The 24,700-nt window shown below is 42.7% G+C and overlaps 1 protein-coding gene across 8 annotated transcripts in view; it reads right to left on the reverse strand.

Annotated features, from left to right (window-relative positions):
- THRB (thyroid hormone receptor beta) overlaps positions 1–24,700 on the reverse strand; it is a 256,180-nt gene that overhangs the window by 68,564 nt on the left and 162,916 nt on the right. For 5 of the 8 annotated variants that reach the window (XM_065583495.1, XM_042840240.2, XM_042840245.2 and 2 more), the window contains one exon: positions 2,869–2,932. In XM_065583495.1, the coding sequence (XP_065439567.1) occupies positions 2,869–2,875 (7 nt within the window). In that variant the 5' untranslated portion in view covers positions 2,876–2,932. Of the gene's footprint in view, positions 1–2,868; positions 2,933–11,726; positions 11,856–13,055; positions 13,124–24,700 lie in introns of all 8 variants that reach the window. The other 3 variants (XM_065583492.1, XM_065583490.1, XM_065583491.1) reach the window with 2 other exon arrangements.

Below are 24,700 nucleotides of genomic sequence, written 5' to 3' on the forward strand. Positions count from 1 at the left end.
CTAAAAATGTATGTCTCTAAATGGGTGCATCACATAGACTGCAAAATTTGAGATTCACAACTGATAATGTTAGTAAAGATGTATAGACCAACACAATGCATGCCAGACCTGCCCCCTTCCCACAGCCAGAAATTACAAAATTTCATGCACTCGGTAGGACTACTTAGATTCCTGTGGCTATGTTCCAGGGCAAATTAAATTTATTATGAGTCTGCATTCTAATAAATGCACATTCACATTTGTGTAAGAATTTATTTTTTATTTTATTTTCACTTGGCTCTCACATAAAAACACTGCACTATAGTGCCATTTTCAATTTCGTATTTTATACATTTACATACAAAGGAGTCCCACTTTCTGAAAAATCAGGCCCCATAAAGTGTGTCACCAAGCCAACTGCCTCCTGTCCTGAACATCCTCTCGAGGCCTGAGGTCAATCTCCAGACAGCTTGCCTCAGTTTCTCCCGTTCACTTATTAAATACACTCAGGCTTTATGTCCAATAATGCCCCTTCTCCTGGGGTCTAATTTATTGACATAGGACATAAATCAAAGCTCAGTGCTGGTGCTTCTCTTTTCCCCCGGAGTCTGCTCTGTGCAGCATTTCCCTGCCATGTCAGGCCACTCTCAGCCATACCTGGCTGGAGATTTTTTTTACTCCCATGGAGTCTGTTTTCCCTGCCCCTTAGCCTTCTTCAGCCCTCTGGTTCTGGCTTCCAGACCCAAACCTTCCCCGGGGTCAAGGGTCTCCTGCAAGGGCCTCCTGCTCAGGGCAGCAATTCTGCACTCTCTGCCATACCTTTCTTTGACTGTTTCTCCCTAAGCATCCTCCTCTTTCTGCAGCTTCCTGCTGCTCTTATAGTGGAATCACCTGATCCCTGCTCAGATGTGCCTCCTGAGCCTAGGGTTGACTGCCTCAGGCCTTTAGCCCTTAAAGGGGCAAGCCACCTAAATTGGGCATCCAAAGATTGAGGCACACAAAATCATTTTGGAAAATTTGGCATCTCTCTTTATCGTTATGTCTAGCTAGAGATACAGCTAAAGAGTCAGACAGATAAACACAGCACACACACACACAACATTCACTTCAAAATAATCACACTACTACAATGTTAAAGTTGAGATTTTAAATGCACCAGAATAAAATAATTCAAAAATAATGACTTGCACAGTAACTGTGACTTGGTTATTAAACAGAGTGCCAAATCCTGCAATCCTTTCTCAGGCAAATCTCCCACTGATTTCAGTAAGGACCAGAATGTTTGACCAATATCTACTAAGTAATCAACAGTAATAAAAAATGCAGCATACATGCAAGGGGGCGATATATAAAAAAGTGAGTAGATATACATTCAGTATAATACAAGATATAATTCGAGGTAATCTAACACATTTTGGGCAAGATTTTGCTCTCAGTCACGTGGGTGTAAATGAATGGTAGCTCCATGAACTTCGGAGAGCAGAATCTAGACCTTTATTTTAATTTATTAAGGATGACCTCCCATCTGGCTTTAGACCTTTCTCTAGCAAAGATTTGAAAAGCTTTATATTCTAAGCATGCTCCTTTCTCCACTCTCAATCATGCAGGGGGATTACAAGCTCTCTTAATAAGAAATGAAAAATTAAAATGGATCGGGATGAAAAACACTTTAAAGCAGCAGCTGCACTGACACTGATTTTAAAATCAGTTTCTTTCACCCAGCCATTTTGCTTTACACGTGTCTGTGGTGCTTACTCCTATTTATAAATGCTAAAGAGCAGATTATACCAGTTAACCCCTTCTTTGCATCCAGGGCAGTTCAGTCACACTTCCCAAGGGGAAGCACAATGAGACATTTTGCTTTGGGGAGTCACAATGTCTCCAGGAGGTCCCAGTCCACAAGGCCAGAGTACTGGGTACTTTTATGCCCTTTGTAGGGTGCAGCTTTCTACCCTCTGCTGCACAGTGCATGGAAGGAGGGGCAAAACCATGACCTACCTCTCCTTGCCCCCTCTGGGGCACTGGGCATTCCCAAGGGAGTAGAGATGGGATGCCTCCTGAGCATAGTGACTGGAATTCAGTCTGACCTGTTGTGACTTCCCCCAACCAGCTCAAAATTTGCATCCTGCAACTCACACGGGAGCTTTTAAAATGCAACATGCAAGTTTAGAAATGATAAAAAGCTATTGAAAAATACGGCATCACCCACAGCTTCTTTTTGAAAATGCAAATTAAAAAAAAAAAACCTAGAAATGTACAGTGAAAGTGAGAGATTCAACATCATTTCTGTACATGGCATCTTTGTAGACATCCCACTCTTGGATTACAGTTTTTTTTACATCCATGATTCTAATGCTAAGTGAACATTCCCACATTTTATATCTAAAAGGGGGACAGGCTGGTTAAGGAGACTTGAAATGAAATCCAGAGCCTTTCGCTTTGAGATCCTTGGCCTCAATTCAGCCCAGGTCAGTAGTAAAGAAAGCCATTTTTACAGGATGATTGCTTGATGGTCTGAGTTTATTTCAGTCCAGTCCTTAGAAGACATGTCCTCAACAGAGAAACCACCGTGACACCCGACACAGTTGGTAGCAATTGCCACTGTGTTGGCAGTTTCAGCAGAGGAGTCCAGGAAGGAATGGTCATGGAGCATGAACTACTCCCTCCCTCTCTGGAGCAGGCCCCTCCAGCAGGGGAGTTGAGGCACATCAACAGGGTGATGTGGGGGAATCTTACTACCTGACTTATACCTGTTCTGGGGGTACAAGGAGGACTTCTGTCTCCAGGACCAATTCATTTCAGAACCTTTGAAAAGCACTCAATGCCCATAAAATATTATATATTATTTTATTTGACACCGTGTAGAGACTTTGTAGAAAATATGGGTACCTGACATACTGCTGGGAGTTATGGATAAGTAATCATTCTCATTCTTCTTTTTCACCAATATCACCTGCCAAAAGGAGAAAAAAAATATATATGTGATACATCCACAAATGTAAAATAGTTGGGCTAACAGTAAGTAAACAGGATAAGACATTTTTGGTACTGGATGCTGCAGTCCATGTCTGCTGGCATTTCACATTGCACTGAAGCTGAGGTGCCTTGCACCACTGCAGAGGGCACAAAGTGTGAGCTACTGCCTGAAACCTAGCAGAGTTGTGGAAGACCAGGTCTCCAAACGCATAGTCAGAAAGCATGTGCATGTGAGAGAAGAATGCTCCCACTCACACCATGGAACTACCAGCCAGGGGACTCCTTCCTCTGGATTTTATGTAGAAGGCAGGACCAGCTCCAGGGTTTTTGCCGCCCCCCCCCCCCCCAAAAGCTACGATTGTGATCGGCAGCACTCCGGTGGCAGCTCCACTGCGCCGCTTTCTTCTTCGGCAGGAATTCGGCGGCAGGTGCTTCCCTCCGAGAGGGACCCGCCACCGAATTGCCGCCGAACAGCCCGACGTGCTGCCCCTTCCCCTTGGCCGCCCCAAGCACCTGCTTGCTGGGCTGATGCCTGGAGCCAGCCCTGGTAGAAGATTCCACTGGGCCCCAATTAATATTAATGCAAAGATGCCTTTAGAACTTCATAATATCTTGCAAGGGCCATGTAAGTTACTTGTGTTTTCCTCCCACTATTCAATGAAAGCTTTTCGGACATGTATTCTTATTTTCTTTAGATTTATTTGGGTTCTAGGGACACTTCCGCCCCCTCTTGAGAGATAACAGGCTTGATCGCCAGCTAAGGTTCTGCCCATAAACTTTATAGTGAAGTTGTTAGCATTATTTCACAATAACCAATACATCCATTACTTAGTTGTTGTATGGCGTCTTTCTTATAGACAAGTACTACAAAACATAATATTTCCTTCAGTAATTAAATCAAATAACTTAATTGTAAAAGAAATGCAAGCTTTAGATATTGTAAGCAAGAAGATGCTCTATGGATAGTGTGATTACTTTAACTGAAAATTCCTTTAAAAATTAAACCAGAGGATACATTGTTAAAATAAATACGCCTGTTTCCTATATTCTTTACCACACCAGTTGCAGTATGGGAAAGTAAATGCTTGGGGTAAATGTGGGCTCCTAACCCACAAAAAGTCAGAGTAATCATTCAGGCTTTGAACATGGAACTCCATGGGGACTTGGAAGAACAGAACGGACCACCACCAAAACTGTGGCATAACGTCTCACTGTCTTTATTTCAACCTAGACGCTGGAACACCAGCTGCACACCCTCTGCACCATCTATGTGGAAGGGTCCTGGGTCTCTAGTAGCCCTTCTGTGTTGGCCTACATGGGCCTGGTATGGAACCTCCTCTGCAGGGTGCAGAGGGTACAAAGACACCACTGCACGTCTGCTCCACCTGTGACCCTTCATACAGGGCTATCATGGGTGCAAGGCAGTGCTATAAATTCATGTGATGTCATGCCAGCAAATATTGAAAATCAGCCAATCATATTTTGAAGACCCATGTCAGAGTCCCCAAATATAGTCAGTCTGATGTGTTTTTTAAGGTAAAACAAGAAAAACGTTTTTCCATTTATCAGGTCTGCCTGTCCACATTACCTGTTCTTTATTAATTATGTGGCTGGAACCCCTTACTATAATTTGGCTGGCATCATGTTATCCTCTAGCTCCCTCTAGTGCACCATTGATACCAACCATGAACAGGATGTCATACCCAGCTGTGAGTTATGAAACGGAGCCAGTCAGAGCCACTAAAGTGGCAGGGGAAGTGTGCTCCAGCAATGAAGAAAGTACAACAGTACTAATGTGTTAAACGAGTGACACGCCGGGGGTAGAAAGCTAGCAAGAAACAGTCAGTAGTGTGAGAAAAAGGAGACGGGAGCCAAAAAAGGTTTAGCAGAGATGCATGCAGAAGTGCATACATAAGCAGATGAAAGAAGCTCTCCTTGGGAACCTGGGCAGGGTACAGATCTGAATTTAGAGCCACACATGATATAAAATAAGAAACAGCTGCATTTAATCTTTTGAGTCTCCTTGAGCTTCACTCTCATGATTTATGACACTGGCACAAACCCCTAATGAAATTATAGCCCTATAATTCACTGTTATTTATTCTCTCTTGACATGATTAGAAACCTACTAGTCCAATGTTAGGATTTTTCAATGTGAGTTTAGCCCTCATAATGTAATGTATTAGTATATTGTTTTAATTGTAACTTGTTCTTAATTTGTTTTAATCATTTTTGATCCATTTAGCCTGACATGTTTGATAAACCTTAACAATAAATTGTTATTCCAAAGTTTGAGATTGCTACACCAAGTTCCCAAAGTATTTAAAGGATCTCAACTTTTATGGTAATTATAACAGCAAGAAAGAAAATAAAACCTTCTGGATGAAGGTTTTATGGGACAAAAGTCAAAATAATCAGACTCCTTGCATGTTCTGATGTATCTGTGTCTCCTCTTTCCCTCCCTACTGGCTGCCTGAAAGCAAATCTGAACTCTTCGTAGAAATAACAGTATGTCCTTTAATCTTTAGGTGCAAAACAGATATTCTGTTTCACTTTTGCCATGTACAAACAAGTATAAACAGAGGCTACAAAGAAAACTTTATTCTCTTTCTACTGACATCTTGTGGAACTCTGAGGTATTTTATACTCTGCCAAACAACAAATTAAACAGGAAAGTAGTACACATAGATCAGGTCTGTTCCTACTCCCATTAAAGTCAGGATCAGACCCCTTCCAACATGCCAGTGGAACTAGTGAATCTCACCAATAAACCATTTGCCTGAATGTAATTGTGGTTAGGTGACTTACTGACAATCTGACAGTACTCTTAAAAACAAATCATCATGTTTTGGAAATAAAGCTTGTCCCTCCTGTAAATAATTAGTTACTAGTCTTAAAATTATTGTCTACAGGCCAATTTAAGAAAGAAATAAAGAAAAATAAAAGCTTTTTCAGCCAATCATGTTTTAAGGACCAACACGCCGCAATGGGATTTTGCCATTTTCCTCAGTGAGACCAGTACTTGGCATGAAGTAATCACTCATGTAAAAAGTCAGGAGGAAATGAATGAAAGGAAAGATGACCATTTGTTTAGGTCACTACACTGAGACTCAATAGATCTGTCAATGCCACAGACCTCTTGTGTGATTTGGAGCAAGTCACCTAATCTTTCTGTGCCTCAGTTCCCTGTCTGTAAACCTGAAAGACTACTTTCTTCCTCTTTCTCTTGTCTGCGTAGCTCACTGGGTCAGGGACTGCCTCCTGCTCTGAGTATATACAGCAACAAGCACAATTGGGCCCTGATTGGTTGGGGTTGCTAACTGTTTTATAGATGACAATGATTTTAATAGTGTTTCTTAGGGTTACCATATTTTGAGCCTCCAAAAGGAGGACACTCCACGGGGCCCCGGCCCCGCCCACGCCCCCCCCCCCGCCCCAACTCCGCCCCTTCCCCAAAGTCCCCGCCCCAACTCCGCCCCCTCTCCTGCTTCCCGCGAATATTTGATTCGCGGGAAGCCTGAAGCAGGTAAGTGGGGTGTGGGGGGAGGAGGCGCGGCCCAGTCTGGCCCCCCGGCGTCTCCAGCCTGGGTCGGCCTGCCCAGCACTGCCGGTCCCCAGCCCGGTCCCCGGCCGAGCACCTCCGGCCTGCCCAGCACTGCCGGCCCCTGGGCCCCCGGCCGAGCACCCCCGGCCCGGCACCGCCGGCCCCCGAGCCCCTGAGCCCCCGGCCCGGCACCGCCGGCTCCCGAGCCCCCGGACCCCGAGCCCCCGGCCTGGCACCGCCGGCCCCCGAGCCCCTGAGCCCCCGGCCCGGCACCGCCGACCGCCGGCTCCCGAGCCCCCGGCCCGGCACCGCCGACCGCCGGCCCCTGAGCCCGCGGCCCGGCACCACCGGCCCGCATGTCCCGATTTTCCCGGACATGTCCGGCTTTTTGGGATTTCCCCCCGGACGGGGATTTGGAGCCCAAAAAGCCGGACATGTCCGGGAAAATCCGGACGTATGGTAACCCTAGCAGTGTTTCTTGATTCAATTCTGGAATTAGTAATTAAAGTTTCATCCTGCATTTTATCTGCAGTAAATAAAATAACTTCCTTTTAAGGAATGTGGCAAATTGCAGGGAACAGTTCAGTCTGTGCTGTTTATCTGTTTTGTTGTCCCAAAAGTCAAATGTTTTTGTCTATAGATCCACAAGGGCATGCTTTGCCTCCAATCTTTAGACAATCTCTCTGGAAGAATACTCCTTTTAGTGCTGGGCCTTAAGGCTCCACTTTTTATAAGGAGGAGCCCTCTGGCCCTGCTATACCACTGACTTTAGCACCCCTGTTTCTGACCTTGGCTCTTCCAGCCAGTCCAAAAGAACAGGAACGCCGGTTACAGATTTTGGAAAGCTATGCAATCAGCAGATGCTTGCAGGGACACAGTGCAGCCTTTTCAAACCAAGGCAGCTTTTATGTCTACACTTAAACTGCAACATCGGCACCACTGCAGCTGCACTACTGTAGCATTTCAGTGTAGACGCTCACTACAGCAATGGGGGGAGGGGGGTGTTTCTCCCATCACTGAAGTTAATCCATCTCCGTGAGAGGTGATACTAGGTTGATGGAAGAAACCCTGGGGGTTAGGTCACTTAATTATGTTGCTCAGGGGTGTGGATTTTTCACACTCCTGAGCAACATAGCTGGGTCAACCTAACTTTTTAGTGTAGACCTGGCCTGAGTTAACTGGAATACAGTATTGAAATGTCCTAGGGCTAGAATGAAAAGAGTTCTGATACCCAAGTGCTCACACCTCAGTCCTTTGTTCCCAGTCCCAGTCAAGCTGCTTCCATATTTCCTTTCCCTTGGCTGCCAGTTATTAAAAGTTAATATCCAGTCACTTGTCTTCCATTGTATCTCCAGTGCAACCCTATTCATATGTAGACAACTCTTGGTAGTTCATTCATACCAACTCAGACCCACCTGACTCTTACCCATTCCCCATCCCAAGAAAAAAATTAGTCCCTTCATAACCAGTGGGTAACATTAGAAAACAGTTTTCCCTCTTGAGCTACACATTTTTTTTTTGTTAAAATAATACCCAAATGCCCCACATTCTTCACAGTTTTCTCTGGATCTAGTATTGTAATCTGTTTGAGGGGTGAGTGGTGTCTAAATTAGCTACAGAATTTTCCTCCTTGGAGGCTGGTTAAGTGTGGAGGATATTAGAGAAAAACTGGTTCTCATTCAAACTCAGTTACTGATCTAAAAAGGTTGTAAAAGGGTACAAATGGCATCCAGGCGGGAGATTTATGGGGCAAATCCCTTCTCCACAACAGCCCAGTAATGTTTGGGATTCATACATTATGAACATTGGTGCCTAACTTTTCCCTTTCTGCACTCCACAAATGATACAACTTTTACATGAGAGAGAAAAGGTGGATGATGTAATATCTTATGGTCTGGGAAAGATAATCAGGTGGGTCACAGCTAATTACAGGGCAGAACAGATTGTATTTAGCTCTGACACTCTGTTTACCTGTCCCAGACCTGAAGAGGAGCTCTGTGGAGCTCAAAAGCTTGTCTCTTTAACCAACAGAAATTGCTCTAATAAAAGATATCACCTCACCCACCTTTCTTTCTCATATCGTAGAACCAACACAAATGCAAACAACTTTTAGGTTTTCACTCTTAATGTTACCACCCAGGAAGCAATCTCTAGCAATCTAAACTTTTGTGCCTTTAGCAATCTGTCTAGTGTTTTGCAAGAGGGCTAGCCACAGTCTCACTCTCCCCTTACAGTCCAATCTTTCCATTCATGAAGGATTTCCCTAGGCTACTATCTTGAGATAAGCCCCATCCCAAAAGCATTAGTTGCAGATATATGGCAGTTAAGGTTGCAAAAGATTTCTCCTGTCCTTTCAATGCAGATATTCTGAACCTTTTCCCCAGCCTCCAGATTTGCAGCCACATGCTGTGTGTATGATTCAGTGTCAGGAAAGGAAGATTCAGGGTTTGTCTTCACTTGACGTAGCGCACCTGGTGAAGACACAATATGTCAACGGGAGAGCACTCTCCTGTCAACGTAATTACTCTACCTCAACGAGAGGCAGAAGTATGTCTGCATAGTGAAGACAGCGCTTTTTGGCTTTGTCTACATTGGCAATTGAAAGACAAAACTTTTGTCGTTCAGAGGTGTTAACCCTTATACCACCCTTATCCCTCCCTCCCCCCGAAAGAAAAAAGTTTTGCCGACGATAAGCGCTGGTGTGAACAGCACTTTGTCGGCAGGAGTACTTTCCTACCAACAAAGCTAACGCCACTTGTTGAGGGACAAACAGCAGATGACAAACAGCAGCTGCTGACAAACAGTAGCTACACTGTGCACCTTTTAGCAGCACAGCTGTGTTGCTAAAAGCTGCATAGTGTAGACAAAGCCTAAGTCAATGTAACTTATGTTACTTAGGGGCGTGGCTTTTTCACACCCATGAGCAACGTAAATTGCATCAATTTAAGCAGTAGTGTAGACAAGCCCTCAGATTTGTCCAAACACAGAAGAAACATTAGAAATGGCTACATACTGTCCCTTTCCCCATATCATATCTCAGGACTCTTAGTCTCCACTGGCTAGAAAAGGGCATATTTGGAATTCATTCAGAAACCTGGGTTTCAAGTTTAGGAATGGGGTACTGAAGCCTTTCACCTCTATATCACTGTTTCAGATCTAAGCAGTGGCTGGTAGTCTTTAGCATCTAATGGCTGTTTTAGTGAGGTATGCCAAATGATTTTGCGGTTTGAGCTCAGTCCCCTGTGGACAAATGTTCGCATCACAAAAGAAAGTCTTACTGGCAAATGTCAGCAGAGATGCCAAGGACTGAATGGGCATGAAGAGAAATGACTGACTGACTTTTTATCTGGTTCCTTTCCAGAAAAGAGCTGTTAGGCAACATGGAGGAGCCAGCACAGTGGTCCACACTACCACTTAAATCGATATAATTTATGTCGCTTGGGGGTGTGAAAAAAATCACCCCCCCCATGTGATGCAAGTTACAGCGACCTAAGAGCTGTCCACACCAGCGCTATGTTGTGGGAGATACTCTCCCACTGACATAGCTACCGCCTCTCGCGGAGGTGGAGTAATTACACCGATGGGAGAGAGCTGTCCCATCGGCATAGAGCATCTTCACCAGATGCGCTAGTTCGGCGCAGCTGCGTCAGGGCAGCTCTGCCAATGTAGAGCTTCTAGTGTAGACTAGTCCTCAATCTCCAGTACTGTACTGTCAATCTAGCATCTGCCAGAAAGCACTAACAATTCTGTCAAAAGCATTAGGCCAGTCTCTCTTTCATAATGTAGCTAGTCTCCCGAACCTTCTCATTTTTAAAGCCTATCACAGTCTAGTGTGATGAAGTCAAGGCACTGAACATGTTCTAAAGTCTATAATTACATTGCCAGCAGTAAATAATATACTTTCAGTGCACACTTGTAGATAGACTTGCCAGGTAACAAAATGGCTTCCATTAATGTACTACCAACATTTCTTGTGTATGCTGAATCAAAAGTGACCTTGAGATCTTCAGATGACTCAACATATGACTTTATAACATGATTGACAACAGAAATGCCCATGCACTTCCCCAGGGCTAAGCTGAATGTACATCACATGGGAGCTAATAAAATTAGGCGCTGAGTCTTGGAGGGTTCTATATATATTTAAATACCACTGATTTGAGGTCACTCAGCAGCACTTCCCAGTCCCAAGAGGTGTGCAGCAAATTAGATTATCGTGCCCTTTAAGAAAAAATTGGGAGACTTGTCCATTCATCTTCAGCTAGAAGAAAAGGTGGTTCTGACTCTGCCACTCGGTAGCTATGTGACCTTAGGAAAGTTACTTAGCCTCTCTGTTCCTCAGTTAGCCCATCTGATAAATGGGTATAATAATATATACCTCCATCAGAGAGGTGTTATGATGCTTAAATAAGTAGCATTGGTCTGGATTGTCTCCAGATCTGATTCTTCCCATGTCAAATGGTGGGCTAGCAGGCTCCACAACACCATCCCTCCCTCTTCCATATCCCACCAGAGAGTATTCTGTGAGTCTGGAGTCCGCAACAGGGGAGAAGGTGAAGGAAAGCAATGGGTGGGTTAAGGATGGTGCAGCGCAGCGCTCCACTTCTGTCCTAGGTTAGGATGGCTTCTCCTGAGCCTGACTGCCCAGTGGCTCTGCTCACTCCCATCACCCATGCCGCACTCAAATGGTGTGGGCTAAATTTGAGTGATGAGTGGCCTTGCGACTGGGTACACAGGGTCACAGTGCCACTCCGGTTTGGCCCAGCTGCCTGTCCACCATCAACCCGTGTGCCAAGTTGCAATGTCAGCCACAGAAATTTTGCCTTGCTGCCCCTGCAATCTTCCCCATCATGATGGAAGAGCAGCCAGGCCAAATCTGAGTGGCGCTGGGACATCTAAGTGCCCAGTTGCAATACCACTCAAATTTGGCACATCCAATATCACTGACCATATTTAAATAAAGATTGGATGTTGTTCTGAAAGATCTGCTCTAGGAATTATTTTGGGGAAGTTCTATGGCCTGTGTTACACAGGAGGTCAGACTTCTGACTTCTTTCTGGCATTGGAATCTCTACATCTTCTGTCTTGGAGAGGATGATCTGGTCTATTTCTACAGTTTTCATAAGAACATAAGAATGGCCATATTGGGTCAGGCCAATGGTCCATCTAGCCCAGTATCCTGTCGTCTGGCAATACATGGGTGAATCACAATATTGTGGAGTCTGACCTTTGATTTTTGAAGGCTGGCGGCTGGCAATACTGCTTCTATCTCAGTCATTTCCAGAACGTCTGGCTGTGATCACATAAACACAGGATTATTTCTTGAATGCAGGGTCAGTCAGAATTGGAAACTGAGCTGTGAGGTAGAATGTCCTTATTAAAACATAAATATCCTAAGCCACAGCAAAGGGAACACTCAAAGGTAGTAGCTGAGTAGATTTTTTTGTTTAAACGTTTTTAGATTCATATGATCAGAAGAGGCCATCAGGATCCTCTAGTCTGACCCGCAAAACAAAGGCCACAGCATTTTACGCAGTGATTCCTGCATAGAGCCCAATGTTCTCCCTTTCAACTTTGTTCTAATGTAAAAGTCCCTTCTAAAATGCAGTTCTTATGGTTTTGTAATTGGGAACTAGGGAAGTGAAGGGAAAAATGCCAGTTAATTTTGATCAGGTGTTCCAGGCTATGAGACCTTACATTTTGTTTTGGCACAAGATGTGGCACTTTTATTTTTCTTGGGGGCTATCTTAGCTTTGTGGTGAAGGATTTACTTGATGTATCATCTGAACATTTTGTTCTGTAAACTTTCTCCACAAAAGCTACTTTCATTTTACCCTCCACTTTCTCTGAGAAAGTCTGAACTGGAGACTCCAATTGCAATTTATGAAAAACAGTCAGTAGTGCATGGATAATACTTATTATTAATCGAATATCCTTGAAATATATTTTTAATAGTAAACCAAAGTCAACATTTTTGGGGTTATGTTATGTGCGAGATTCTTTTTCACTGGCCACTTTAGTGGAATATTTGTAGGCCGCAGTTTATATGAGATGATACCTACAAAATAAGAATGCAGCATTCTCTTTCTTCAAAAACTGGACAATTTAGCGCTCTGTGAGAAATGACATCAGTTCAATACCTGGCAAACAGATATCCCCATCACAAAAGCCACCATCACAATTAGATTTTGAGGGGCCATCTCTGCAGGAAGCTCAACCACTATTTCCCCAGTAGATCATTTTGAGTGTTAGCTTCCCCACAAAATAATACTGTGCGGTAAATGATAACTGTATAAGTATGATTGATATACCTTTCACATAAACATTTCAGTCTCTTATCCTTCAGCATCTGATCATATTAGCAATGAGACACTGTGCCCTACAATTAGGACATCTGCCAGTAGTATTGTCTATTCCTAGTCTTTCCTTTTTCACAGTGGCAGTATTCTAAAGTGGCAGTCTCCTTTCCAGAGGGGTAGTTTTTTACCATTGAGCTTCAACACTCCCTTATTTTATCTTGTCACTAATCTACCCTGAGAGGTTTTTGAGCACTCACAACTCAACATGAATGGTTGATCCTCTGCATCTCTCCAGTTCAAACCATTAGACAGTTAATGTTCAGCTCTGTAATGAAAAGTACAGAAAGGCCCTGAGTTTCAGCAGGTTGTCTACAATGTAAAAGCCTGAAAATTGTTACACGCAGATAATACTTTTAATAAGCTATTATTGAAACCTCAGCCCCAGCCTCCTCATGTAGATTTTTGAAAGCATTTGGATTTCAATTAGCACAATTGTAAAATGAACAGTGTTCGTTCAGATGGATAGAAATAATTTTAAAGAAGTACAGTGCCAATGAGGCTGCTATTCTTCTACATGGCTTTCTGTGTCTGAAGATGTCCATGTAATACATGAATATTTCTGGAGATAAGTTAGATGGTCTGCAACGTCCGGAAAGGTGACATAATTCAATACGGTTAGAGTTCCATTCACGTTTATCAGAACCTGCTGTATGCAATTATTTTGGTGTGTTTGTGTGAACCTGTCACCTACTGGAAAATATCATAATTAATCTGTCAGGGCAACAGGGGAATGTGGAAAGACAGCTAAAATATGTTTTCCATTCTCCAAGGATTCTAATACACCAGTATCATCCCCTTTGCTTAACTGAGTAGAGAAAGAGATGTAGTCTTTAAGCAGGATGGATACTAAGCTGAAAATGTAACAAGTCAGTACTAGCTATAAATTAAAGTCATGCTTGCCTTGCTTAATATGTGCTCATAGATAATGATAATACACTTACAAAATATATGAATCTGATCATCATTTGGTATCACAGTTGTAGATTTGATAACATTAGATATATAGCTCTAAATAGGGTGACTAGATGTCCCATTTTTAAAGGGACAGTCTCGTTTTTTGGGACTTTTTCTTATATAGGTGCCTATTAACCCCCACCCTGTCCCATTTTTTCACAGTTGCTATCTGGTAACCCTAGCTCTAAAGGCTGCATATGTGCTATTTAAACACTCCAGTAGGTTAGAAGACATATCCCTTTAGGGCTGTGGAGCACTAGCTGACATATCCCCCAGCTCAAAAAGCTCCACCATTATCACCTCTGAAAATGTGAGCAACAAAGAGCAGATTTCATCAGTCCTGCCACCTCCCTACAAAATTGTTCCTGGAAGCCCATAAAAACCCTCCTTACAATCCACCAAGAGTGTATGTGTGCCTTCATGCAGGCATACAGTAGATGATTAGAAGCTTGTACCTCAACAGTACTGGAACTGGAAGCCTAGCTTTACAGATAACTTTATGGTGCCCAGCAAGTAGGGTGACCAGAGAGCAAGTGTGAAAAATCAGGATGGGGGAGGGAGGGTAATAGGAGCCTATATAAGACAAAGCCCCAAATATCGGGACTGTCCCTATAAAATCGGGACATCTGATCATCCTACCAGCAACTTATTTTTGAAAATTGGATTTTGTGCCTCTTTCTCATTTTTTACAAAGCATAAAGATTGGAAAGGGGCTTTTTTGTTTTATATGTTGTTTTACATAATTTTTTTCTGATCGTTTTTAAACTCAGAAATATCAGGAATGTCAAATCTTGTCATCCCTGGGTCTGCTTCCCTGCTGTGAGCCCAAAAGAGCAAGGGGGCTGAAACACTGACAAAAATGACCTTGCTTCCAAGTGCTCTTTGGCAAATTAAAATGTTTGGTAATGATTCCGAACTTTGAAAAAAAATTGATACACATTTCACAGAAAGGGTCACAGAAAATGGGTCCATTTCAAACCCTGAAAGATGGAAACCAATTTATAAATTTCTGTATTTCCCATGAAACGGTTTCTTCATTTTTCAGTCAGCTTTGCAAAAAATCCTTTCCCCTCATAATAGCTCAGTCTCTTGACTCTTGTGATGTCATAATGTCACTAGTTCACCAGTCACTATAGAGTGAAAGTAAATAAAACCTGAACTTATAACATATTCAAAAGAATAAATATAATAAAATAGTCACAACCCCCTCCACATCTTCTTATGAAAAAAATCAATCAATCAAACAAACAAAAACTTGTGTGCTTTCTTTGTATATCTCATAGATCTAAAAAAGGGCATGGACCCTATATTTTACCTGTACAGGTCCCCTTTAACAGAAAGCATTTTAACCAAACCTAGGTGCACTCACAAAAGTTCTAGCTGATTTGCAGTTGTGTATTAAAGATATTTATAAATGGAGTGATTTAGGCCTTGATTCAGAAAGGTACTCAAGCACATCCATAAGTATCTTGCTTAATAAGGATCCTAGTGGGGGCTACTGGAGATGTAAAAAAATAATTAAAAAAAAAAGAGTTTAAATGTAAGTGGTTATTCTTGTATATGTTTTAAATGTAAATGTATTTGTTTTAAGATCATTGGAGATACCCCACGGCTTTGACGTAACATTTTTCTTATTTTTGTTTTCTGTTCTATCAATTCAGGACACATTAGCTCTCATTTAAATTTCAATAAGGGAGAGTTTATCTTCCATGTTAATTTTCATCACTGCTCATTGTGAAGTCTGTAAGTGATGAGCTGTGTCCTGCAATTACTTGCAGGTCATCTTGAATTACCCGCCACTCTCTACAAATGACTAATTACAGATAACCAGAAAGATAGTAATTTTCAAACAGTTTTACTGAATGTGGTAATTTCCCATCATTATTAACTGGATATTAAAAATTACATTTTCTAAACCTCCGACAGGAGGTGTCTGAATGAAACTTGTCAAAGGAAGACAAATGTTGTCCATGTGCCTCGTGTGAGTGCTGTGCCCATAAGTTTAGTGAAGCAGAAATAAATATGATCTGAAATGCAAATGTCACTTTATTGAATGGAGATGAGAATTACCTTAAAAACTTCTACTGGCATTTGTTTTGAACTATTTCAGAGGTATTTCAGCAGGATTAATACAGCTTCAGGCTGGCTGCTTTCCTTAACCAAAGCTTTATAGATAAAGAAGTTTGCTTTAAAAAGCAAATCTAACTACTGAAAAGTCATTTTCCATATCAAGAGTCTCAGAAATCTTTTACAGTGGCCAGATAATTAGAGCTGCGTAGAAAGCATTGGATGAACAAATGGAGAAGATTCAGTTATGGGCAGAGAATCAGATCCACGGTTTTGCACCAACTGAAACTTGGGGAGGTTCAGGAACTGAACCTGCATCTGAATTTTCCACATGGTCCCTATCTTTATAACTGGACAAACTAAAACCTTAGATCCAGATGCCCACATACACCTCTACCCTGATATAACGCGACCTGATATAACACGAATTCGGATAAAATGCGGTAAAGCAGTGTTCCAGGGGGGCGGGGCTGCGCACTCCGGTGGATCAAAGCAAGTTCGATGTAACGCGGTTTCACCTATAACGCGGGAAGATTTTTTGGCTCCCGAGGACAGCGTTATATTGGGGTAGAGGTGTACTTTGGAGTGGGAGTGTTCAACACCTGAGATTTGTGGGATGAGTGCATCTATAATTATGGTTTGGGGAAATTTCTGAGGTACTGTTTAATGAATAAAATTTAGGTTGTAGGACCAGGACAACAATTAAAGTAGTAGCACCAGTTGCCTCGTCTCTTCTGAATGTTTACAGGCAGCAGAACTTAGTAGAGAGGGATGTAGGGAGGGTGAAAATCTGCTCAGCTCATTTCTGGGGACAAACTGGTTGCACGAATTCTGCAGCACATCAGTGTACTGCTGCATAAACAGAGTGAGAATGCATATTGGCCATGAGCTTACCATGTGATATGGCACCAAAGAAGGGTAATGCAATTCTGGGATGCATAAGCAGAGGCATCATGTAATGCAGCAAGGAGGCAATAATCTCTCTCTGTTCGGCTGTGGTGACCACACACCTAGAATACTGCCTTCAGTTGTGGACACCTCAGTAGAAGAAAGATAGTAATGAATAGAGGAGAGTTGAGAGCAGACCAGTGAAAAATGATTATGGGGCTGGACAGACTGATTTCTGAGGAAAGAATAAGAGAGTTAACTATGGCTTGGCTAAGTGACAACAAAACACTTGATAACCATATAGCCAAGAAGAACAAGAGCTGATGGCCGAATGCTCTTGCTATGGAGATTCCAATCAAATTGCTGCTTAGTGTTACTGGTGGGTATGTAACTATGTTAAAAGGGTAGGTATTTTTAAAAGTGAAAATTCCCTCCTGTTTTTAAACTGATATTTTGAAACAAGCCCATACGGCCATTTCAGAAACTTAATCCAAAGCTTATTTTTCAACAGAACAACCCAATTATTCCAATAATAATTATGCTTCTTAAGTTCCAGAAACATACTGAAACTCACCAAAGACATCATGACATATGCCTCAATTGTTCATTAGAATGATGGTTACTAGTATTACTCACTGATGATTTCACTACCTCTCGCAAGGAAACAACACACACACTTTTAACCTTTTCCCTCCTTCCTCTCATCCTATTGAATTATTTATTCTGTAATTAACCAGTTAGGCTCCATCATGTTATTTTAAAGTGAATCATTTTAACTGCTAGCAAGTAGGGTTTGTTTGATTCTCAGTACAGGTGTTATGGGGTCATGTAACGGGGCATTTTGGAACCACAGAGAACTACAGGTGGCTCTCTGCAAACTGCTGATGTTTTTTTGCTGTAAGCTGCTTTTCTTTAAGTGATTTGATTTTTAATTTTTTAGACATATTTATAAGGTGCACAAGTTTACTACAAATTTACATTTTTTTATTTTTCATTCCTTGTGTCTTGGTCACATGGGACACTACTTTATTCATCTCTGTCATTTTTTCAAAGTAAGATTTTTTTAAAAATAATAAAGTAATTACGTTACCCCCACAAGGGCATCTAGGTTGCTGTATAATAAAAACTCTGTAAAAGACAAAACCCCCTTAATAATAAAGCCCACGCTACTTGAAAGTCAAATAAGGAAAACACGTGGAAAGGATCTGACACATGGGAAAAAGGAAAGGGAAAAAGTTATACGATGGGACCAATATAGATCACAATAAAATTTTTAAGTAACATAAAAACTCAGGTATGATATAAAAGATTTTGCTCTACATAAGTGTGTCCGGGTTACTTTGTCCATCAACTTGATTTAAAGAATCAGTATCATTCCAAGGTTAAAAAGAGTTAGGCCTGATCTACTCTAAAAAACTAAGTTCGCTTAACTATGTCGCTCAGAGGTGTGAAAAATCCACACCCCGATTAGCATAATTAAGCCAGCTGAAGCCCCAGCACAGACAGTACTAGGTTGATTGAAGAATTCTTCCGTCTACCTAGCTACCGCCTCTCTGGGGGGATTGTCTGTGCCAATGGGATTACCTACAGCGGTGCAGTTTTGCCGCTGTAGCATTTCAAGGGTAGACAACCCCGCAGACATTCCAGTTATGAGTAATGACTTGGACATTAGACATTCCACGCTTGATTTTCAGAAAGGCTTATCCGCAGCTCCCACTGGCATATGAGTGCTCAGCACCTCTGAAAATCAGCCCATCGACCTAATTATCAAAATGACAAGAGTGCAATGTTTGGCCTCTAGACTGCATTAAATGAAATGAAATATCATTACTGAGTGCTAATACCATGGGGATCTAGGGTCTATTGCTATGAAGTAAGCACAATCCTCCTATTCTATCATGTTGATCTTAATCTCCATGCAAGGGGAGCCTGCACAAAAGAAGGGGCATTCTGACTCTGTGGCATGCTCTCTCCTTTTCCGCCAAGAAGATGCCAGTGGTGTTCCAGCTCCTGATTCAACCCCCCACTGGAATCAATTGCAAAATGCTCCTGGGCCTTGGGTCAGACCCTAGCCTCCCTAAGCTACCTATGGGGGAACACAGCTCAGGTTTATACCTGCTTTGTTAACTTGGGTTGTTTCCTCTCTGTGCTTTGGAGCTGGCTTTTATTAGACAAAAAGAACAGGAGTACTTGTGGCACCTTAGAGACTAACAAATTTATTAGAGCATAAGCTTTCGTGGACTACAGCCCACTTCTTCGGATGCATATAGAGTTACAAGGGGAGATAGATTCAATGTTTGTAATGGCTCAGCCATTCCCAGTCCTTATTCAATCCTGAGTTGATAGTGTCTAGTTTGCATATCAATTCCAGCTCAGCAGTCTCTCGTTGGAGTCTGTTTTTGAAGTTTTTCTGTTGTAATATAGCCACCCGTAGGTCTGTCATTGAATGACCAGACAGGTTAAAGTGTTCTCCCACTGGTTTTTGAGTATTATGATTCCTGATGTCAGATTTGTGTCCATTAATTCTTTTGCGTAGAGACTGTCCGGTTTGGCCAATGTACATGGCAGAGGGGCATTTTTTCTCTCTTACTTAATTGGCCTCTCAGAGTTGGTAAGACAACTCCCACCTGTTTATGCTCTCTGTATGTGTGTATATATATCTCCTCAATATTTATTCCACTCTATATGCATCCGAAGAAGTGGGCTGTAGCCCACGAAAGCTTATGCTCTAATAAATTTGTTAGTTTCTAAGGTGCCAAACGTACTCCTGTTCTTTTTGTGGATACAGACTAACACGGCTGCTACTCTGAAACCTTTTATTAGACAGTCAAAGTACGTGTGATGGGGCAAGGCCAGATGGCTACAGTAAAGTAGTGAAGAACAGGTATGTTAGCCCCAGGCTAAACAAATCCCTGGTACCATGGTAACCAAATGGCAGTTGCTCCAGGTTAATCAAGACACCTGGGGCCAATTAAGATCTTTCTAGATGGCAGGAGAGACAGCTAGATTGATTGGGACACCTGAAGCCAATTAAGGACTGGCTGGAACTAGTTAAAAGCCTCTCAGTTAGTCAGTGTGGGGTGGGTGTCAGGAGCTATAGGAGGGAGCTGTGCTGTTGGAGGAACGAAGTAGTATGAATCCATACCAGGTGCAAGGAAGGAGGCCCTGAGGTAATTGTGAAGAAGATATTGAGGGGGGGCTGCTGTGGGGAAGTAGCCCAGGGAATTGTACATGCCCTATTTCCAAAAAGTCAGCTTTCATAGCTGCTAAGTTTAGGGTCCCTGGGCTGGAGCCTGTAGTAGAGGGTGGCCTGGGCTCCCCCTCCCCTCCCTGATTAATCATGGATACTGGGAGACAACAGAGACTGTGAGGGAGGGTTGTTTCTCCTCACCTCCCTTGCTGGCTTATGATGAAAATGGCTCAGTAGACTGTGACCCTTGCCTCTAGAGAGAGAAGGGCTATGTGGAGGGTCACAGTGAGCCTCTGAGGCTAGGAAAAATCTGTCAGGAAACGCAGGACCCACGGAGTCAAGGACAGAACTTTGTCACATACGGTAATTTTTTATCTGCAGTGTGGATCTCTGTTGCATATTCTGCTCTTGTTGATCTCAATGGAAGTTCCATGACTGACTGCTAATTATTAATTAAGGTTTCTGAAGTCCTTTGAGGATTGTAATCTTCAGCACTGAGGAACAACTCTGAGGTTTTGTTGCTCAGACATTCCTCAAAGAGAGGCTTGGAATGTAACAGACCAAAGAACCACACACTTGATATTAATTATTAAAAAGACTGATGATCAAATCAAAATAATAATTTGTTCCGATATCAAATATGATAAATAAATGGTAACAGTGTAATACAAATACAATGTCAAATCCAAGACAGGCTAAACTTCTTTAATTAGAGAGTTTTACAGACTCTCATTGTCTAATCCCTTGTCCACACTAAAATTTACTTTGGTATAATCCACAACCCTGAGTGACTTAAGTTTTAGCAACATAAGTGCTAGTGTAGACAGTGCTATGTTGGCAGGAGAGCTTCTCCCTGTGGGAGGTGGAGTAATTAAGCCGATGGGAGAGCTCCCGTTGGCTTAGAGCGTCTTCACCAGAAGCGCTACAGCAGCGCAGCTGCATCAGTGCAGTTGCAGTGCTTCTAGTGTATATGTAGCCTAAACCGATCAATGAAACTGAACTTTTTTCCATCTTTTCATGATTTTACCCTAACGGAAGGCATTATGTAAGTGCTAAGTATTATTATTATTACTGTTATATGCACTGGAGAGCTCTAGTGTGAATTCGAAAAGAAAATCTTTCCCTTAGTACCAAATCAAGTCAGGAAACTGGTAATGGTGGCCCGGGACATCAGAAAACATGTTCCATCCTGAGTCCTCATCTGTGCTCCAGGGATAGCTATGTATCAGAGAAACTAATCTGTATGGCCATAAGCATGAAGGCCAACAAACCTGGTTTATTGGTTATAAAGTAGAATCAGAGGTTTCATTAATGTTACCACAGTCTAAGAATCACTTAAGTTTTAGACATTGTCCTCCCTATTTCTTTAAAAAAAATAAGTAAATGAAACCATGGATTTTGCTGAATGCATTAAATAAATGTATTTCCGAAGACAGTCTCTTTATCAAATTACATAACATTAGGGAAAAAAATCACATTAAAACCTTTCTGCTGATTAATATATTAACCAGCAGAAAATTTATGCATTCAGTGCACTTCTGCTGTCAGTAAAACTATGTTAATTACTATGAAAACATGTGGCTCCTGGATTTAGAGCTTGGTGTTCATTGCCGCATCTTGATGCTGCCAGACTTCTACTACCACATTCATACCAACTTCTTCCTGACTGGCAGACATAAATCCATGCTTCATCTAGCAGGATACCTGAGGAACTTACTTTACCATCTTTCTATCTTTTCTTTTTCTATAGTACCACTCACGACAGTATCTGATCACTGCATACACTTTACTAGTGCCTGCACAAAAGGACAGAAATCCTTGGTGTAGAGAGGAGGAGGAGCAGATACTGCAGAATGATGCAAAGGAGAAAGGGAGACAAAGTGGCGGGATTCAAAAAGGGGGGAAAAGGACAGGAGAGAAGCTATAAGCAGGGCTAGTGCAGAAAGAAAACACCAAGCGGGAGGAAGGACAATCTTGTCATTAAGTTACTGGAATAAGATTCTGGAGCTCTAGGTTCAATTCTTTGCTCTGCTGCAAACTTCCTACATAATCTTGGGCAAGTCATAGGGGGTTTGATCCAATACTCTTCCTCCCTCGCCTTCATTACTGCAGCCTGCCATACTCCCCTTCCAGGCCTCCTTTTCCGTTCCAGAAAGAGACTCCACGAACCTCCTCTGCATTCCTCTGGCTCCCTTAAAAGTATTGTATTAGGGTGTGTCCCCAAGTGGGAATTAATTAGGGTTTTTTTTATTATGGCAGCATCTAAGAACACCATTCAAGGATCACAGCTCCATTATGCTAAGCTTTATACGCACATTTATTAAAGATGATGGCCCACAACTGAGACAGCTTACAAACTAGGTCTCAGACAGGGCAGAACAGGTGGATGAGACAGATGAGAGGAGGTGGAGTTGAGATGATGAATTAACAATAAAACAGAGTAGCATAAAAGCTGAAGTCTCAGCTCACTACTTGCTTAAAAAATGCCAGACAAATGCCAGATTTGTAGCCATCACCGCAGAGGGATGCATGAAGGAGGAATTTTAAAGGGATTATGAATTTAAGAATTTTGATGAGGCGTCCTGGGAGAAAGCATGGAGGTGCCTATGGAAGAAGCAGATAAACAGGCAATTGAGGCTGGCTGCCATATTTGGCAGGCATTGACAGCTCACTAAATTGATAGGTCAGTAAGACAGGGTGAGGTTAGATGATGTAAGATCTTAAAAGCAAAGACAAAGTTCATGTGTTTGGTGGGGTGAAGGAGAGGAGCCAGTGAAGAGATGCCAAGATGTGACTGGAGTGACAAGCCAAGCAGCTTATGTTTTAAGTGCATTTGAGGGAGACGGCATGGCTGGCGTCAAGGCCAGAGAGGAGGAGATTACAGTCATAGTGCAAAGGTGATGAGGGCATAAATGAGATCTGGGGCAGCCTGGACACATTGAAAAGGCCAAATATTTGGAATGTTACATAGGTAGAAGCAGCAAGATTATGGCACAGCCTGTATATCTGGATAGAGACAGAGGGCCAAGTTGAAGAGGATAGGCCTGAGTGACAGGGAGGACGGTGATGTTCACCTTAGTGGTAGGTGAAGGAGAAGAGCTTGAGGGGAAAGTCCCATGCTACCCACTGCCTTACCTGAGTTGCTGGTTACCTCCCTGCGGCTCCCCTGCTCTCCCCACTTTGCCAGCAATGTGTGTGTTTCTCCCCCTCCCAGCTTCAACGCTTCTCCCCCATGCAATGCTTTATGACCTAAGGGACGTACTGACTAGAGCAGGAATAGGCAACCTATGGCATGTGTGCCGAAGGTGGCACGCGAGCTGATTTTCAGTGACACTCACACTGCCCGGGTCCTGGCCACCGGTCTGGGGGGGCTCTGAATTTTAATTTAATTTAAAATGAAGCTTCTTAAACATTTTCAAAACCTTATTTACTTTACATACAACAAGAGTTTAGTTATATATTATAGACTTATAGAAAGAGACCTTCTAAATACGTTAAAATGTATTACTGGCATGCAAAACCTTAAATCAGAGTGAATGAATGAAGACTCGTCACACCACTTCTGAAAGGTTGCCAACCCCTGGACTAGAGCAATGAGGGAGGTGTTCCTGGCAGGGAAAAGTGAGGCTAGGTTGGGACTAGTTCCTCCCTAGAGTCCTGACTAGGGTGACCAGGTGTCTCACGCAGCCGAACATCTGATGACAGTCGTCAGAGAGAAATGCATTCTCTAAGGCCTTGGCTACACTTACCCGCTAGTTCGGCGGCTGGCAATCGAACTTCTGGGTTCGACTTATCGCGTCTAGTCTGGACGCGATAAGTCGAACCCGGAAGTGCTCGCCGTCGACTGCGGTACTCCAGCTCGGCGAGAGGAGTACCGCGGAGTCGACGGGGGAGCCTGCCTGCCGAGTGTGGACCAAGGTAAGTTCGAACTAAGGTACTTCGACTTCAGCTACGTTATTCACGTAGCTGAAGTTGCGTACCTTAGTTCGAATTAGGGGGGTAGTGTAGACCAAGCCTCAGTCTCCTGGAACACTTACACAGAGGAGCTTGAAAGTCAGGAATGAGACTTGGAATTTGACCTAGTGTTCTACAGAGCAGCCATTGCAGTGAGAAATGCACTAGAGGGATGTGCTTTCAGCAATCGGTGTTGCATTTTGGACTCATTGTTCTAAAGTTCATAACTATGAAAACTGAATTGGATTAATCAAGCCTTAAAGTCACAAAGGTATAGATTACCAAGGCCAACTCATCAGCAGACAGGATGAGTGCAGTCTAGTTTCTCTCAGCTGGGGAAAAAGTATTGTGACCATCCTGCACCAGTGAGGGCCCAAGGGCATTTTGATGGTATGGGGAAGATTCGCTCCCTAGATAGCCCCATTATGGGGAGAAATGTTGTTTGGTGGGACAAGCAGGGAACTGAGAGTCAGGACTCATAGGTTCTATTTCTCATTCTGTTATTTACTAGTTATGTGATTTTGGTCATAATTCTGTAATCCTTTTGGCTCCGTAAAATGGCTATGAAACTCACTGATCTCTGAGGGGTGAAGTGGTGCAAAATTAGTTAGTTTTTGTGAAGCAGTTTTGAGATCCAGACATGAAAAGCTCTACAGAAGGGCTTAGTATTAGCATTTTCTTTGAGATGTTGTAGGCAAATTACACGTAGCTTTGTCCACAAACAAAGTACTTTTTAGTAACTTTGGGTTTTAGATGTCTTTACGGTTCTCTTCACAGTGGAGAGTTCCG

This window comes from Chrysemys picta, chromosome 2 (assembly GCF_011386835.1).
Source record: "Chrysemys picta bellii isolate R12L10 chromosome 2, ASM1138683v2, whole genome shotgun sequence".
NCBI lineage: Eukaryota > Metazoa > Chordata > Testudines > Emydidae > Chrysemys > Chrysemys picta.